Source organism: Pteronotus mesoamericanus, unplaced genomic scaffold, assembly GCF_021234165.1.
Source record: "Pteronotus mesoamericanus isolate MK-2021 breed Mesoamerican mustached bat unplaced genomic scaffold, CSHL_Meso_final scaffold_21, whole genome shotgun sequence".
Taxonomy (NCBI): Eukaryota; Metazoa; Chordata; class Mammalia; order Chiroptera; family Mormoopidae; genus Pteronotus; species Pteronotus mesoamericanus.
The window spans coordinates 6,789,726-6,807,591 of NW_026555310.1; the positions used below are offsets into that span (position 1 = coordinate 6,789,726).

The 17,866-nt window shown below is 42.3% G+C and overlaps 1 protein-coding gene and 1 pseudogene across 1 annotated transcript; both read right to left on the bottom strand.

Annotated features, from left to right (window-relative positions):
• Nucleotides 1–771: 771 nt before the first annotated feature.
• On the bottom strand, nt 772–1,268 carry LOC129084685 (60S ribosomal protein L23a-like; annotated as a pseudogene).
• A 3,695-nt stretch (nt 1,269–4,963) lies between these two features.
• PCED1B (PC-esterase domain containing 1B) lies at nt 4,964–13,050 on the bottom strand. The gene is made up of 2 exons (XM_054590881.1): nt 13,002–13,050; nt 4,964–6,540 (listed from the first exon to the last, which is right to left on the bottom strand). Exon 2 carries the CDS (start codon nt 6,480–6,482, stop codon nt 5,181–5,183), a length of 1,302 nt encoding a protein of 433 aa, XP_054446856.1. The 5' UTR covers nt 6,483–6,540; nt 13,002–13,050; the 3' UTR covers nt 4,964–5,180.
• Nucleotides 13,051–17,866: the final 4,816 nt, after the last annotated feature.

The following is a 17,866-nucleotide window of genomic DNA, read 5'->3' on the forward strand; positions in this document are numbered from 1 at the left end:
TTTACACTTTTGTTTCTTTGGTGGTTTTCGAAGTGTGTCACTTACTAGAAAGGGAGCTTCTTGGGCCCCTGTTCTGGACCTACTGAATCAGAAACTTGGTGGGAGAACACAACACTAGTGCTTTACCGAGCCCACGAGGATATTTTGATGCATTCTAGATCAAGTCTGAGAAATACTGCCTTAGGACATGGTGCAGTTAGGGAAGAGTGGATAGCAGGGAAAAAATCTGGCAGTGTGAGGCGATTACTGCTGAAAGGGCCCAGACCACATGGCATAGCTATATCTTCTCTTCAGTGGAAGTGTCTGTCTCTGCCACTGCAGTGCCTACTAGTACTCTTATTCTTTGAAAGACAGGAACTGTGATAGAGATTTATTCCTGCTCCTAACAATGTTGTGGAGTGTTGACAGAGGGTGCTGTGTTGATGACTGTCTGCTCAGTTTCAGAGTGCTGTTTATTCTCTACTTCCCATTCTTCCCATTACTACGCTCCACTGGGATGTATCTTGGGAGGTCCTTTGCCGAGTATCAAACACCATGTTCTGCTGCTGGCCTGGACCTGCTCCAATACTTCCCCTACCTTAGAGGAAGAGGGCAATCATTTCTGGTTCATTTCATCCTATTTTGGTTAACTAGCCAAGCTCATCCTTGCCCCAGGTTCACCTAGTGAATATTAGCTCATATTTGGGCATAGGTTATTATAATGATTTATTTTATTTATTATTTATTTTTTCAGTGTAAAATTTTATGTTTAGAATTTTTATGGGACCCAGTTTAGATGATCCCAGTTTTGTTGGCAATGTCCAAAGCATCATAGTCGGGATCCAGGTGAACATACACCTTTTTCTCTCCATCAGGCCTGCTCAGTGTTGACCTTGACCATGTCAATGTCACAGAGCTTCTTCATAGCCTGTTTAATCTGGTGGTTGCTGACCTTGACCTCCACAATGAACACAAGTGTCCTGTTTGTCTTATTCCTTCTTCATGGCCGACTTGGTTGTTGGGAACTTGAGAATGGCATAATGGTCAAGCCTGTTTCTCCTGGGAGCGCTCTTCCAAGGATATTTAGGCTGCCTTCAGAGCCCCAGTGTTGTTGGCCATTGAAAGGTGGCTGACGTACGGATCTTCTTGTGTGTGTGTGTGTGTGTGTGTCTGTGGATGCCTTTCAGTACTGCTTTCTTTGCCTTCAAAGCCTTTGCTTTGGGTTTGGGTTTGGCTTCGGCTTTGGGAGCGGTAGGGGCTTCCTTCTTTGTTTTTGGCATCATCTTTGTGAAAAGGCTATAATGCTCCATGTTTAAAAAGCTTCAAGTATAAAATGTCACTAACAAATTTTTTCTCCTCTTCGCTTACCCCAACCATTTTATCTGGCATTCTCTAGAACAACAGCATTTCCCAAGACATGTTTTTAAAAGATAGTGCATATGAAAATGGCCTGGGGTTAAATAAATCTGGGAAATGCTAGGTTAAACACATTTAATCATATTTATTTTACACATAACTTTTTAGAGTCTCTCATCTATGAAAACTCATTATGAATTTCCACATGGGGCAATTACAGAATGAATCCTTTTGTAAGCATCCTTGCCCATCAAACATATGAGTAAAGATTATGGCTCAAGGCACATGTTTTAGAAAATGTATCTTTAAAGATTAATGGGGAAAGTCTTGTAAAAAAATCTACAAATTAAGCATGCAGTGATGGAGGGCTTCCTTAAAGTTGTGGGAATGAGAATATTATTTCTAGTGTTTACAGATACAAACATACAAGTTTAAAACAATAGTAAAGCCTTCCTCTGACATGAGTCTTAATGATCTAAGTTTTCAAAACAACTCACCTTTGCAGAATTCATGAACATAAAGCTGTGAGAGATGGAGCTGCTGCTGTGTGTGTACCTCTCCAGAATGTAATGTGAATGTCCCCTCTGGAGTCAAGTGATGCTAAAGCCCAGAGAGCAAGAGCTCAGCGGCTGCCAGGGAGGAGCCTGGTCCTGTTGCTCTAGAAGGATGCAAGATTCCATTTGTTTTCAAGTGCTGAGCTTTGCTTTGTTTGTACTTATGGAAAAATATAGTCACAGCTTTAAAGTTTCAGTCTTTGGTATATAACATAGTTTATCTTATCGTAGAAATTGTGAGACACATATGCTGCTTGGATAATGTCAATTTAATCATTCATTTTACTCTCCCCTCCGACCCCCCTTTTTCCAGAAAACTTGAGACAAGAGTGAAGTATAAAAAGCTTTGAGTGCTGTCATTTCTTGATGCCGGAGAATTTCTCGAACCCTGCATTTTAAGCCTTCACAATAGAGCAATAACTTCTCTCATAAATGTTAAATAATTTTGGCTCTTTTTCACCAGACAATAGCTTGATTGCATCGCTAGGTTTCTTGATTCAAAAAGCAAGGTGGCAATAGCCAAAATGGGAAGAGAAGAAGCCTCTAAGGTGGAAGATAAAGACGAGCGTATGTATGAAATTAAATGCAAGCATGCACTGAATTGTTCAGCCTCTTATCCTCAGTGGGGCTGGAAAGACCCAGGGGTCATTAGCCACCCAGGTGACTTACATAAAGTGGAAATCATGAAGGGCAATGAAGAGAGTTCCAGTAGAGTATGGGTGCACAACAATGTGAATGTACTTAATGCCACTGAACTGTGTACTTAAAAAAATGGTTAAGATGTTAAATCTTATGTTGTGTGTACTTTACCACAACTAAAAAAAAAAAGAACATTGCAGAGACAGGGAGAAGCCTGATTGTGTAAGACAGAGTGGGAAGCAATAAGGATTGTGCTCTAAGGTTATGGAGTTTGGACTTTTGAGCTCCAGAACTGTAAGAGAATAAATATGTGTCATTTTAAGCCACCAAGTTTGTAGCATTTGTTATAGCAGCCATAGGAAATTAGCACATCTGCTAAGAAAAGATTGTCCCTGTCTGAGTCTACTTGCACTCCTACCCATGTGTGAGAAACAGGACTATTAAGTGATGGTGCAATTCAATCCATAATAGAGCGGATTCTTCACCGATTCAGTGTCTGGTCCTCAATCCTGTATATCTAAGAACTCCTTTTCCGGGGTTCATCAGGTATGATCAGCTTAAGGAGGAATACAGATTAACTTAACTCACAGGAGAGATATAAACAACACCACCCATTTATTGGTTTATTCATGGAAATATAAACATTAAATGCATCAGTTTACTCAGCTTAGCAGCCCAATGCAGCTTTGTCTTGCTTGGGAAATGTAAAGTCAGAATGAAGGCTACTAGTGTGTCTAGACGGCTGATGTACAGCCTGGTGCACTAATCTCCTCCACTGATTAGAACAGGGGTCCCCAACGCTGGCCTGTTCAGAAGCAGGCTAAAAGAAATGCTCCCGTGAGCTCTGCCTCCAGTACAATCCCACCCGCACCGCCACCACACCCCCCCCCCCCCCCCCCCCCCCCACAGCAGGGGAGTAAAGCTCACCTGAGCTCTGCTTCCTGCTCCCCTACCCCTCTCCACCTTCCACAAAACCTGTCCATGGTGCTAAAAAGGTTGGGGAACGCTGGATTAGAACACTGAGATTGGTCAGACCAGTCCCCCTCTCCTGACTTTGCTGAGACATTCTGGCAAATTCCGACTTGTACTCACTACCTTTCTAGAGTCCTTGAAAGTCATCATAATGCTGTTTTGGCAATATTCCTTCAGATGTCCTATAAGGATTAAATGTCCATTTATAGGATCTCCTTAGAGACCTGGGTTGCCTTCCCGCCAGGAACACATTCATACACCACCTCATCATTCATTCACTGAATCATTCAAGAAACACTTCATATTTTCTAAGTGCTAGACACTGTGTTAGGATTTGAGACCCAAAGACAAGATAAAGGCCTTACTTTCCAGCAGTCTTATAATTCTTTTCCGTAGATTAAAAGCTGTTGTTATTTCTTCTGTAGCCGATCTTATCCATTTCCTGTGATTTCATGAACTTCATTTTTGCAGGATATTGTTTCGTGACTCTCATTGTCAAATTTAGGAATGGTCCAGTTGAGGAACTATAAGCCAGTCCGATCAATTCAATAAAAAAGCCCACTATTCAGACAATATGATTTTGACTAGCTTATCTATGTATTAACATTTCCCTAATCTAGTGTGACAAAGAGCCTAGCATTTAAACACTATGCATGGTGTTAACATCCCTACAAAACAGAGGGGAGAGCGCCACTGCCGTTTGTCAGAGTTGGGTACCGGGCATCCCTTCCATCTCAGTTTTGTTTAATGGCAACTCATTTTGTCATTACGAGCGACTCTGCTCTAATTTTTTCAAGTCCAAAATTCAAAACCATTTGAAAATTCACTCTAGTTTACACTCTAGTTTATATCCATAGTTCATTGCACATCTAACCTCTAAATGTCTGATTATTGAGCATATAGGGGTTTTCCTGTCTGGATTTTCATAGATGGAACATGTTTGGTAAACATTCTTTCTTGGTTTGGTATCACTGTAAATTAGTGTTGTGGTTTGAACATTAATATAAACTAGAAACCAGTGTCAACTAGGGAAGCCCAGGAGAGGATTGATATTCTGTGTGAGCTGGGACAAGACAGTCATCTCTCCTGGCCTCAGTTTCCTTGTTTGTAAATGGTAGTTCAATTTTATGTCTATAGTTTCTCAGTCCTAACATACAATAGATTCTTTAAGAATCTTTGGAAAACATCATGGCAAAAAGTTAAAGTTTTTTTTTAAAAAAAATTATCCAATCCACTTCATGGAAATCTTCAGAATTATTTTAGACAAATTCACTTTGAGTAGTTGATCAAGTAGATGTCATGACTACTTAGTCATCCTTGCTTTTACAAAGTTAATTGTTTAATGGAAAGGAGAGGCACCATTAAATACAGCTACACACAAAACCCGCAATTACTTCTGTGAAACAACTTTTTAATTTCCATTTCCTGTTTACAAAAAGACAACAAGTATATGGAGTGGGGAAGTAGTAATACGTGGTCACCCCCAGAGCGTGGAGGGAGAGGCCCACAGCCAACAAGATTGGGTCAGGCTGCTCTTCCCTGCCATTATCAGTAACAGCAAAGAACCAAAAGAAGTCCGAGTGTGGGTCAAAGGCTTATGTTAAAAAGATCAGTCTATTAGGCACAGTCAGATGATCTGTCAAGTCCATGTCTATGAAGAGGAAAAAGGCCCAAGTCTGCTTAATGAGGCCTTGGCTCGGGGCGGGCTCGGGCCTGTCTCCTGTAAGATCTGGGCGGCCGTCTCCAGGGCACATAGGGGTCGTGACGTACATTCTGGGGAAAGCCCCTGTGAACCACAGGGGCTGGCTGCTGATGATACGGTGTGGAGAAGGGGACCCTGGGAGGCTGGGAATCAAACATAAATTCACCTTCAGAGTCAAATCCTATCTGGGTAGATGAGGGGACATCTGAATGCAAATAGTTTAAGAAGAATTGACCTGACTGAAAATGCTGGTCGGAGGAAAAACAGGTGTCTTGGGGACCGTAAGAGGGGTGGGGGCTCATGGTCGGGTGATAGGCAATGGGAGGAAGTTGTGGGGGCTGTGGTGGGGGCAGGGGTAGGTGGGGAGCTGGGAGAGGGAGCAGGGTGCGGTGCCTGGGAGAAGGAAATGATGGGGGCAGGGGTAAGGCCTGCTCATTTCTGCTGGTCTGATACTGTCTCTCAGCCCCCTGTCCAGGTCCAGCCCTGATCCACTGGTTCACATGTTGGCGGCGGGGCAGGTCCACACCCCAGGCATCGGCCACGTGGGCCAGCAGCAGCTGGGAGAGGTGTCGGTGCGCCCGTTGGTCCCAATGTACCCCGTCTCCCTGCCGGTGCTCTTCTGCATGGCGGAAGTGGAAGTGCAAGTCCAACACATCAAAGTTGTGCTTCTTTGCCTCGACAAAGCTGTAGAAGTTGGCTTCAATCACCTTCTTTTTTAGGCCCAAGGACAAGGACGACTGCTCCAGTGGGAGGAAGCCCCCGGTGATCTTCTCGCCCACAGGCATGGCTGTGTTCCACACCAGGAGGCAGGACTTTGGCAGCACCTGGCCCAGGTGCCCAAACAGGTTCTCCAGGTTCTTCCGGTAGCTGCTAAAAGAGTCCTGCCCATACCTGGAGATGTCCCAGAGACAGGAGTTAATGATGACCACATCTGGGGTGTGCTCGTGGGACTGCAGCTCTTTCAAGACGTCTTGGACATAGACGCTGTACACACGCGTGAGGAAGTAGAAGCGCACCAGATGGTGGTTGGTGCAGAACTCGCGGACTTCACGGTAGGTGGTGCCGTTGTGCATGGCATCCTTCTGGCCTCCATTCACCAGCTTGTCCTGTTCAAAGCTCAGCTCCCCCTTGACCCTGAGCTGCTTGGGACTGAGCAGGCAATCCTTCTGCAGCAGGAGCACCAGGTCCTTGTACACGGACCTCTGGACAGAGTCTCCCAGGATGACGATGAACTTGTTGTGGAGCAGCTGCCGCACTTCGAAGGACCGCAGGTGGGCCATGATGCCCAGGTCAAGTGGCCTAGCTCCTTCCTTTGCACGCGGGTTGGTCTGGAGATAGCTAGGACAGAAGGAAAGAGCAGCTGGGAGGAGCGAGCAGCCTGGGCAGGCAGGCCCTCTGTGTGGTTAGGACTCGGCCAGGGATGAAGTTTTGGCCCGGGAAAGCCTCAGGGCAGAACTCCACCACCTTAAGGCTGAGGGAGGAGAGACAGAGCAAGGAGGGAGCTTGTAGTCAGAAGCCCTGCTTGGCCTGGTCTTAGCTTAGGCCTGGGACTTGACCTCTGAACCGCCTGTGGCTGCTCTTGGAGGCCCAGGTTCCATCTAGCCAGGTGGGGCCAACCCGGCCCGCCCTCCCCTATTAGAGGTGCAAAGGGCCACTGGGAAGGCAGCCCAGACGTCTGACAACTGGGGAAAGGTTAGACTAACTTTGCAGCTGCTAAACAATGGGGAGTGTGAATAAGCAAAAGCATGGAGAATGCTTGTAATATGTAAAGATGAGGAAGTTACAGACCACATGTGTGCCCCGTATCACTGAAACGATATGAAATAGATACGCATAGATAACACTGAAAGAAAACATGCAAAAAGTTTTTAATAGTAGGATAAATGAAATCACTTTCCCCTTTTTTGGTAAATATATTTTATCTTACATTACTTTTAGTAACTTAAGAATTCAAATGGAAAGCAACATAAAGTACGAGTACCTGTATCAACAGGTCTTATACAAAAGAAATAACATTGGGAATAATTCATGTGTTTCTGTTATAATACTCTTTGCTTTCCATTTGAAGGAGATCAGAATATGCCACTCCCAAATATGCCACTTTGGTATAAGGATGATTTTGAGCTGAAGGCACTTAAGAATCAACAGACACAGGAAGGGTTCTCTGTTCTCCCCTCATCTGCCTAAAAGCAGTGTATAAATTCCCTTTTGAGGAAATTGCCCCTTCTCCAACCAAAGAGGAGTCACGGAAGAAGGCAGGGAGGGGTTAACACCAGGACAAGTTTCCGTGTAGAGACCTTACCAAAATAGCCCATATTTTCCATCAGTTTCCCCATATAGTCGCTGGTCACTTCCCCACAATTTCTCATCCCCTGAAGCCCAAACACTTTTTCCTTTGTTAAAATGGTATGTAAACTCCTGAATGTTTCTTTGAGTTTCATATATTTTCTATGAACTCTAGTGCACTTAAATATCAATAAAAATCATGGTCCTTTTCTCTGGCTAACCTGTCTTTTGTTAGTTTAATCACCGGGCCCCAGGAACTGAACCTAAGGGGCAGGGGAAAGTTTTCCTGCCCCAGCATATTGAATAAAATGTTGAGTTGTGAAACTCATATTCAAAACTTGAGATGAAGTTTATTTCAAGCTGCCATTTACAACCATAGCTAGTGATGAATAAAAGGTAGAAACACACTTCAATGCTACTAACAAATCTCGGATGGGGAGGAAGATGGCATCCACTGTGTATACTTACACAGAAGCTGTTAACATCCCCTGCGGTGTGATCTCTGTAGGCTTTTATGCATTAGTAAATATTTTAATAGGTGTGGGTGGACAACTATTATTAAATGACACACTCAGCTTTTAAAAGCAAATACTATTTCTAGTTTTAAATGAGTACAAACAGAAAAATAAAACCACGAAAATGGACAGAATATAAGAGTTGCCCTAAGACAACAGAAAATATTGGCTTAATTCCCCGCAAAGAACCTCCATTAAAAAAAAAGTGCCCTGACTTGTGCGGCCCAGTTGGTTGGGCATCATCCTGCAAACCAAAAGATCTTGGGCTTGACTCCTGGTCAGAGCACAAATCTTAAAAACAAAAAACAAACAAACAAACAAAACCCCTGAAAAATAGAATTTAGCTTACGATGGTACAACAAAATAAAACTTAATTAAAGTAAGCTTCCTATCCCACTTATTAACAATCATTTATTCATCTAACTCACACTAACTCCTACTAAATGCACCACATGGGGGATGTAAAATGAGTAAAGCTTGGTCTTTTCCTTCATGAGCAGATTGGAAATATTCATTGATAAGTGTAACACAAAGTGGAGAGTGTAAGTGCCATGAAAACAGAATGAGCAGGTGCCATAGACTTTCAGATGTCTTTGTGAATGGTATTCTATACCCCAGACCCAAGTCTCCAAAGCACAACGTGCTGGGGAAGACTCTTCCCAGTGTTTCCAGGGTGCCCATGCCATCCAGCTGTGTGCCGCCTTTGGGCTGGCACTCGGTCATAGTCTCTGCCCAGTCCTCTAGGGCACTGAACATCAAAAACCTCTGCCACTAGAGTTTTCTCCCCTAGGTCGGCAGATCTGATAACCTACTGCTGTCTCTTTCAGTGCTATTTTTTAAAAGATTTTATTTATTTATTTTTAGAGAGAGGGGAAGCAAGGGAGAAAAGAGGGAGAGAAACATCAATGTGCAAAACATTGATCAGTTGCCTTTTGTACAACCCAACCAGGGATCCGGCCTGCAACCCAGGCACATGCCCAGACTGGGAATCAAACCGGAGAGAGACCTTTTGGTTTGCAGGATGACGTCCAATCCACTGAGCCACACCAGTCATGAGGGTTCCTTCAGTGCTATTTTGCTTACATAGTCTAATGGATTCTTTCTCTAGATGTGAAGAGCCTTACACTTGGACTCACAGAAGAGTCCAAATGCAGTGGGAAATGGAGGCACTTAAGTATACTGGTGAAGATCACTGTTCTTGAAACCAAACTCTAGGTTTCAATCCAGCTCTTCGATTTGCTGAGAGCTCTCAGTCTTCGAGCAAGTTATTTAGCCACTCTCTGATGTAAGTTTCTTCGTCTGTAAAATGGGGCTTACATTACCCACTTCATAAATTTGATGTGAGGATTAAATATAATGTTTATAACAATGCCTGACAAGTAGTAAGCATGGATAAGAGCTACTCTTTTTACTCAGCACGTTTCAGAATACCACATTAACCATCTGTGAAAAGGAGATTACAGGATTTCTGCTGCTTGTCTAGCAGGGTACTGCAAAGATCATACGAAATGATGGAAGTGAAAGATTTTGAATAAAACGAAATTACTGTTTACTAAACGGCTACTGGGTGCTAGGTGCTTAACAAATGTTACCCTATTTATAGGATAATTCTGATTATTCATCTTTGATAGGGAAGAATATTGATGCGATGGAGCCAAGACTTAAAACCACTGACTCTCAAATCTGTCTCTGTAGAAACCTCCTTCGGACCAGAACCCCCTGCAGGCTAGTCTGAATCCTACAGCGTGGCTCAGGTCAGGAGGGTGAGATAGGGTGCGGGTCTTTGGTGTGCCTCTGCATATAGGCAGGCCACCATTTACTCTGCCTGCTCAGGGCAGGAGGTCCACATGCACTCGGCTGTGTGTGCGTAGTGGGGGCTCAGTAAGGGTGGAAGTGGGGGTGTATGTAAATGAGAGCATATTTTTTTCATCCCATTCCATAATCTCAAGCAGGAGACATGAAAAAATTTAAAAATCTGGATTTTAGAAAAACCAAAACAAAATTCTAAAGATTCCTGGGCAGCCCTGTAATCTTGACCAGAGAACTTAATCCACCCAGATGCTGTTCCAAGGGTTCAGAGTCAAAATCAGGCAAAAATGTCCATCTAAGAATGTATTGTTTTTCTGCAGTGGAATATGTAGATAGGACTGTAGAAAAGAAGGGAAGGGGAAATGACTGAGCAGAAGCCTTCCAGTTAGGAAGTTCATGAACTTCTTGGTGGAGAATGCTGCAACTGTAACAGGATTAACAAGTCAGACACCCTCGGGACTATTGTTGTGGGAAAGAATCCTTTAAGCTAAGATGGCAAACATTAAAAACAAAACCAACTAAAAAAAAAAAAAAAAAAAAGAAAGGGGGATTTTTTGGGGGGATGTGAGTAGAGAATAAATTGGAGAGCTAAATCTTCTTTCACCTTAAAAAACTGTTGGTTACCTCTAAGTATTTTCAAAACTCTTTTGTATTTAAAAAACTGAAACATAAAGGGATTTGAAATCAGGTCAGTGTTCTTTTTAGCTGATGCTTCTTTCCTTCCTTCAAATTTGCTAAACTCACTTATCAGTTTTGGTAGCTATTTTATAGGTAGATTGCCTCGTTCATTCGTTCATTCATTCATTCAATAAGGATCAGCAAGAACCAGATATTGTGCCAGGCGTAAAGATGAGGTATAAAAATGCAGTCTCTTCTCTCAAGAGGAGGGGTATGGAAAAGGACAGGAAAAACATCAAAGAAAGAGCTAGCAGCTAGAACTGATGTATGTAAATGAAGCACCAAAGCCTGTGGGAAAGGTCAAGGGAGAGAGGGAAGGTTGGCGGGATGATCATTGCAATCTGGGATTCCAACATCAAATGAAAACCAGTGTTTAAAGAGTGTCATCATGATTCCTCAAGTCATAATTATAGGTAGTGGGATGTTTTTCTGTTTTCAAAGTAAAATTTGGCTTTTGGATAAAGCTCTGACAGAACTATGCATTAATAATGGCTTTTACTATATAATAAGTTACTTTCAAGCATCCTGCTTAGATTTCTGTTTTGGGATAATTAATTTTTTAATAGCTTCGTAAGCCATGACTTATAAATCATTGAGTATTGCTTTATAACTATCACAAAACAAACATATAGCATTTGTTTTCCATAAATCAATGTGTTGTAGTAATTAGGTTAATTTTTTCTTTTCTTATTGATGTTTCGTTACAGGAAGAGTGACACATTTAATAGGGCAGTAGCTCCAGAGGCCCTGCAGAGAAGTCTTAAATCACAGAGGTAATCACGATCAATTAGGATGTTGCTTCAATTGATTAGTTGTAGGAAATGCTTGTAACTGGTTTAAAAGTTTCTCGCATATGACTACCCATCTTAATGCAACATTATATTGGGAATATAAATAGTTCATCTCCTTCAAACTGCATTTTGGTGATCAAATCAATGCTTTGAACTTTCCAAGATTCCCTTAAATTTTATGGAATAGATGGTACAAAGAAGAATATAATTATTTTTCATGAACTTAACTCTACAACTTAGGTGTTGGCATTGGTTAGTTTTCTAAGTGGAATTTAAACTTGTCAAAAATTAAATTGCGTGGCACATAAAGTTTTCAAAAAAAAAAAAAGCAAATGATTCTTAACTCTTTTGAGAAAGCTTAATGAATGGCCTGTGGATTGGGGGTTGATTTGGGATAAGTCAGTTAATATTCACTCCTCCTCTACATAACTTGGAAATGGGGAGGATTCAGGCCTACTGTTTTAAAAAGTGGTTTTAAGAACACATTTTTAAAAATACATAAAAGTACTATGAGATACTATGTGAAATAATGCAACAAAAATATTATCTCCAAAAAGCCATTGGAAAGATCGATTCCAAATCCCTACCCTCAATAATCTCACCGCTAAAACAGCCTCAGTTCTGCAGCCCATTAAGTAATCCAGTAAAAATTTAGAGAACACATGTGTCTACCTGGGGCTGTGATAGCTGTCGCTGTGCAAATCTGACTCACCCCGCAAACAGCCATGGTGGTTCCTCTACCACATCCCTAAATTACCCAACTCCACCCTACCGTAGGGCCCCAATTTCTAACTTGGCTGTTTAGTTCGTTCTAAACATAATCTAAAATCTCAGATATATGGGACATAAATGGAAAATTAAAACTGCTATAGTGATCTTCAAACTGGACTCCGGTAACCATGGGTTTTTCTTGTCGAGGCAGGAGTCTCTAAGGACCTATTCTATCTGTTTATCTATTCTGTCTCTACCAGGTCACAATCTTAAATTTGTGACTCTTTTCAATAAAAAAACAACAGAGGAATTTCTCATACTCTGACAATCTAAAATGCAGTAGACATCCTTTATAAATGAAGTGGGATTCAAAATACCTAGTATGCAAACAACTTCTGTAAAAGTAAAAAATAAACTACGGAGCCTTTAATTGAATAGCCCCATTTAAAAGCAAACAAACAAACCTTTTTAACAAAAGGATTTCTTAAAGTGAAAAATCAATTCACATAAACAACATGATAGCGGTCATGTACTGGTTACAACAAATTTCTACACTATGGTCTCAAACCATTAATTAAAGTACATTTGTTAACCTCCTTCCTATTACTCTCTAACATGAATGAAAGATATTGGAAGGCAGTGACCCGGCTTTCACTTCCAGGAAACACTGAAGTCAGACTTGAACTCTGGCTCTCAACAGCTGTGTGCTCTTGGGTTAGCTGCCCAACATTCTGAGCCAGTTTTCTTTGGCATCAAAACAGGGGTTTCATCACCGACTTCAATGAGTAACAGTAAAGAAAAAAGGGATCACGTCAAAGTCTATCAGGGACTTAATACAGGGCCTGCCACGCATTAGGCACCTTTAAACCTCTGTCACTGCAACCGCTCCCTGCTGGGACTCCAGAGAAAACTAAAGTCTACAGACAGCAAGCACCTCGCTTAGTTCCCTCCCTCAAACCTTCAGACCTGCAGACCCCCTTTCCTCCCTCCCACAGAGGGAGAGCTGTACCTCCTCAGACGCAAAGGTAATCCTCAGCTCAGGTAGCTCTTCTTCCAGTGTCTCAGACACTTTGCTCCAGGAGGTCCCTGTGGCGAGGGAATAATTATGCATTCCACTTTTTCTTCAGTCTCCTCAGGCTGGCTTCTTGCGTAAGCATTAAATACATTCTAGTTTCTTTCTTCAAGAAAAAAGGAAACTTCTTGGACTCCACCTCCAGGACAGTCCTATCTTTTGCCTCCCCTTCAAGGTCACTTCTTAAAAAGAGTTGTTTGCATGGGCTGTTTCTGGGCCCTCACCTCCTACTTAGTCTTTTTTTTTTTTTTAACTTTTATTTGGCTTCCAGCTCCATCAAACCAAAGAAATGTTTGTCAGTAAATCACCTATGACTTCCTTGCTGCTCCTTTCAATGGCCATTTCTAGGTCTTGGTCGAATTCCCAGCCCTGGGGGCTGGAACGCTGGTGGTCACTCCCCCCTGAAAAACTATGGAGAGTCTGACACCCACCTCTCCTCTCTCACCTTCCCCAGCGTCCTTTGTGAGTTACTCTTTCTCCAGCAATTCCCCAAATGTTGGTCTTTCTCAAGGTCCACTAATCGACTCCTTTCTTCTTTTCTTCAACATTCTTTCCCTTGGTAAATTCACCCACTCTCACAGCATCTGTCAATAAGGTTCACAAGTCCCTGTTTGCCCCGAAGTGTTCTGTTTACTGCTGTTTTCACAGCATAATTCATAGCTCCCCTCTCCCCCCCACTCAAAATCCCCAGTTTGGATGCAAATAAATTATATGGTCCTCTTATCAATTACCATTTGTATGCAGATGACTCTGAATCGAGGCAATAAAGCACAGGGGCCGAGAGGGTGGGCCCTGGGGTCGGCCCCCTGGGTTTATATCCTGCCCCACTATTCACTAGCCTCTGAGATCCTGGCAGGCCAGGTAATCCCTCTGCACGTTAGATTCCTCATCCAAAAAATTAGGAACTGCACTAGGGGTTTCTCAAGAAGTGAAGGGTACAGGAGCATGAGGTCTGCCCCATTTGTAAGTGCTCAATAAATCTGGCTAGCCCGAACTTGCCTCCTGAGTTCCAGACACATTCAGGTTAAGTACAACAAAGTTTCAAGGTAGTGGGGAGGGGAAGGGGAAGGCGTAAACTAGCCTATGCAGGTCTCTTATCACTTCTAAATTCTCTAGATGCCCATTTATCCTCCCAACAAACTGTGGCTGAATTCCTAAGATAATTCTCTTGTGACCTTTAAACTCTCTTCCTAAAGGTAAATATTGGTCCTCAGTGGGAATGAAGGCAGCGTTTTTTTGCTGTACACTTTTGAAGAGCCTGCTATATAATTTACACTTAAAATGCTGGCAATAAATAGTTGTAAATAAATTCTGCTTCTGAACTGCCTGAATCAAGTCATTTTTATTTTTCATGACTGTGGCTGTTTCCATTATTCCAAAAACATCAAAATGGTATAGAATGATAGCCTGGCTATAGAACAGTTCACCCATTTCTTGGCAATAAAAAAATAAGACACAATTCTTGAAAATATATTTTAGGGAGGAGGATGGTATAATGTATTTGGGGAGCTTAGCTTAGTGAACACTTCCACCTCTGTTTTAGATTTTTATGGTTAATTTCTCTTTCTATAAATTACTCTCAAACCCTAAGAAAGTGTCTTAATTTGAAATTCTTTCTAACATGGTATTTTTATTTTATCTGTGTTTTCAAATTTTATATCTTCACTTTCATTTGAAAAGCTAGCATAACTCCAACAGTTTGCAGTTATAAACTTTGTTTTTTAACCTAGGCTATGATCCTTCCTTCTCTGCAGCTCCCCAAAGCCCAATTACAAAGGTGAATGACAGAGCTTGTGCATACTCAGAGAGCTTTTTCTCACCTCTTCATGTTTGCTCTGCAAATCAGTATTAAATGTTCCCTAACTCCTTCCTCTACCGGAATTCTGCTCATTCTTCTTCTTCTTCTTCTTTAAAGATTTTATTTAATTATTTTTAGAGAGAGGGGAAGGGAGAGAATTATCAATGTGCAGTTGCCTCTTGAGCACCCCCTACTGGGTACCTGGCCTACAACCCAGGCGTGGACCCTGACTGAGAATCGAACCAGAGACCCTTTGGTTCGCAGGCCAGCACTCAGTCCAATGAGCTACACCAGCCAGAGCTCTGCTTGTTCTTTAAGATCTAGTTTAAAATGGAATTCTGTCTGTGAGCTTTCCCTATTTTCCCATTCAGAAAAATCTCTTGGTCCCCTGACGGATGCCTCTATTAAGCATGTGGTTCCATTTTGTACTATGACTAAATGCCCATTCATCTTTTTACCACAGTGTATCCTAGTCTTGGATGGCCGAAATGGGTTTTACTCATCCTTGTACCCCTCACAGACCAGTGTTTTACACATCATGGTTAGCACTCATTGAGCATTTACTCTATGCCAGGCTTATTTAATTCTCACAAACTAATGAGTTAGCAACTATTATTATCTTTCTGATATGGATAAGTAAACTGAGGCCTGGAGAGGTTATGTAAATAGCCCAGAGCTGTTCAGCGAGTAAAAGGAAGAACTGGTCTTTTACTGACTGTGAGTCTTCTGATTGATTAGGTAAGGTTAAGATTTTGTTTTGTTTCTTTAGGAGGAAATATGGCTCCAGAGCCTGAGCTTTTAACCTCAGCTATAAATATTTGTTGAAACCTTGAGAAAAAAAATAGTCTTTTCTAGAAAAAGATATTTGCATGTAGTTCTCCTTTTTATTATCTGTTGGAAAACAAAACAAAGTGAAGCAATGTTTTGTGCGCAACTTTAAATGTTTCCACAAGAAAACAGAGCAGGTATGAAGTCAACTTAGGACAGTTTTTATCACAATGTCCTACGTTATCTTAGGACATTGATAGCCAATTTCTATCAATGTGTAAATGAAAAACTCAGTTACTGCACTAAAGCTATATTTTTATACTTACGCTGGCTACTCTAGATTCTAATCAATGGTTGAATGAAAGGTTCCCATGGTTGAAAAGGAGTGTGATGGAGAGCTAATCATGACTAAGTTGCTTCCAGCCGATGAACAGGTTGGATTCTGAAATTCTCTCTCCAGGGATGGGCACAAAAGCCCATTTAACCAGTGAACATTAGGCTGAGTCAGCAGGCTGGGGTTTCTGTCACCTCCAGGGCTCGCTTCTCCTCTGTTTTCATCTTTTAAATGGGAGAGATGATCTGTATGCTTCTCTGAAGAGATTACACAAAAGAGCTTGTACAAACAAAGAAGAACAGAGACAGAAGCACAGATACAGAGAGCGTTTTGGTGGCCAGATGGGAGGGGAGTGTGGGGAGTCGGTAAAGAGGAGAGGGAGTTAAGAAGTACAAATAGGCAGTTACAGAATAGCTCTGAGGATGTAAAGTACAGCGTAGGAAATGGAGCAGCCAAAGAACCCACATGCATGACCCGTGGACATGAGCAGTGGTGGGGGGATGGCCTGAGGGGGGTCCTGGGTGGAGGGGGACCAAAGGCGGAAACCTCAGGACAACTGTAATAGCATATTCAATAAAATGTAATTTTTTAAAATAGAGCTTGTAAAATGGATATTATTTTATTGTTGTTGTTACTATTAATGATGCAGTTTCTAAGAGCCAGTCTGCCTGCCTTGCTCGCTACCCGTATTATTTCTTAGAAGGAGCTGGAGGACCTGGGTTCCCAGTGCTGTGTGTGGTGGCAGCGGGACTGAGGGTGGCCCTGTTTTCAAGCTAGAGGCCTGGGCACACGAGGCGGGGAAAAGGTCCGGGAAGTGAGGAAGCTGACAGAACAAGAGTCCATGCTGGGGAAATAACGCACGAGGGCCCTAGGCTTTCCCCAAGCCCTGTTTCCTCCCTTCTGCTCAAAGTGTGGACCTATGCGCTTCTCCTTCGCCGAGTCCTGTACAGCTTCAATCCCTCGGGAACAAAAATAAGTCAACAGCTCACCACTGCCCACCTTAGGGTGAACTGTGGAAATCAAAGGAAACTTTGCTCCATAAACTTTACAAATGTTAATTATTGTTTTTCTGAGCCACCTCAGCATTTTGGGGGGATGAGCTTCAGCAATTAAGGGAACTTTCCAGTAAATGAAATATTTAACTTATTACTTAGTAACAATAATGTAACTTATTTAGTAACAGTAGTTGGTACCCACTGCTTATGTTAATATGTTTTACCTGCTTACCTAATCATTCCTCGTAAGAACCCTGTGAAATTGGTACTTCTTTGTCTTCATTTTACACATTCGAAAATGAAGTTTGGCAGACTGAGTCATCTGCCCGAGGTCATCCATTTTATAAAAAGCAGAGCTGGGAGTCAAAATGATGCCAAGCCTTTGTGGTCAACCACAACATACAAGATTGCATATATTACAGATGCTTTACATCCTTTCTTGTTCACAACCTACCATTTCCTCTCCCTTTACATGTTTAGAGGTTCAGTAGTTTATCAGTCCCTCTCATTATGAAATAACAGTTGTCTCTGTGGGGCTGTTTGGTTAAGTGCCGCTGGCACGGAGCGGGCTAGGGCGGTGATTCCTGCCTGCAGAGAGCACCCAAGAAATGAGAATGCCAAGAAAGGCTGGTCAGAAATGCAAAAGTAATGCCTCAAATAAAATGGAAAAACTGAAAAGTACTTACTCATTAAAGTAACTGGTGATTTAAAAATGTACCTCTTCGTTGATTCTACATCTCTTGCTTAGAGACTCCTTTCTTGGCTGTAGGTCAGAGTACCGGGGTGAGGAGAGAGCCCAGAGCCTGGGCTACAAGGCAGATAACATTTACTTCTGGGTGCTGCTACATTTGTGAGCCAGCGTCAGGGGAGAGGATGCCATTTCCGGTGGCATCTGGGGCAAATGACA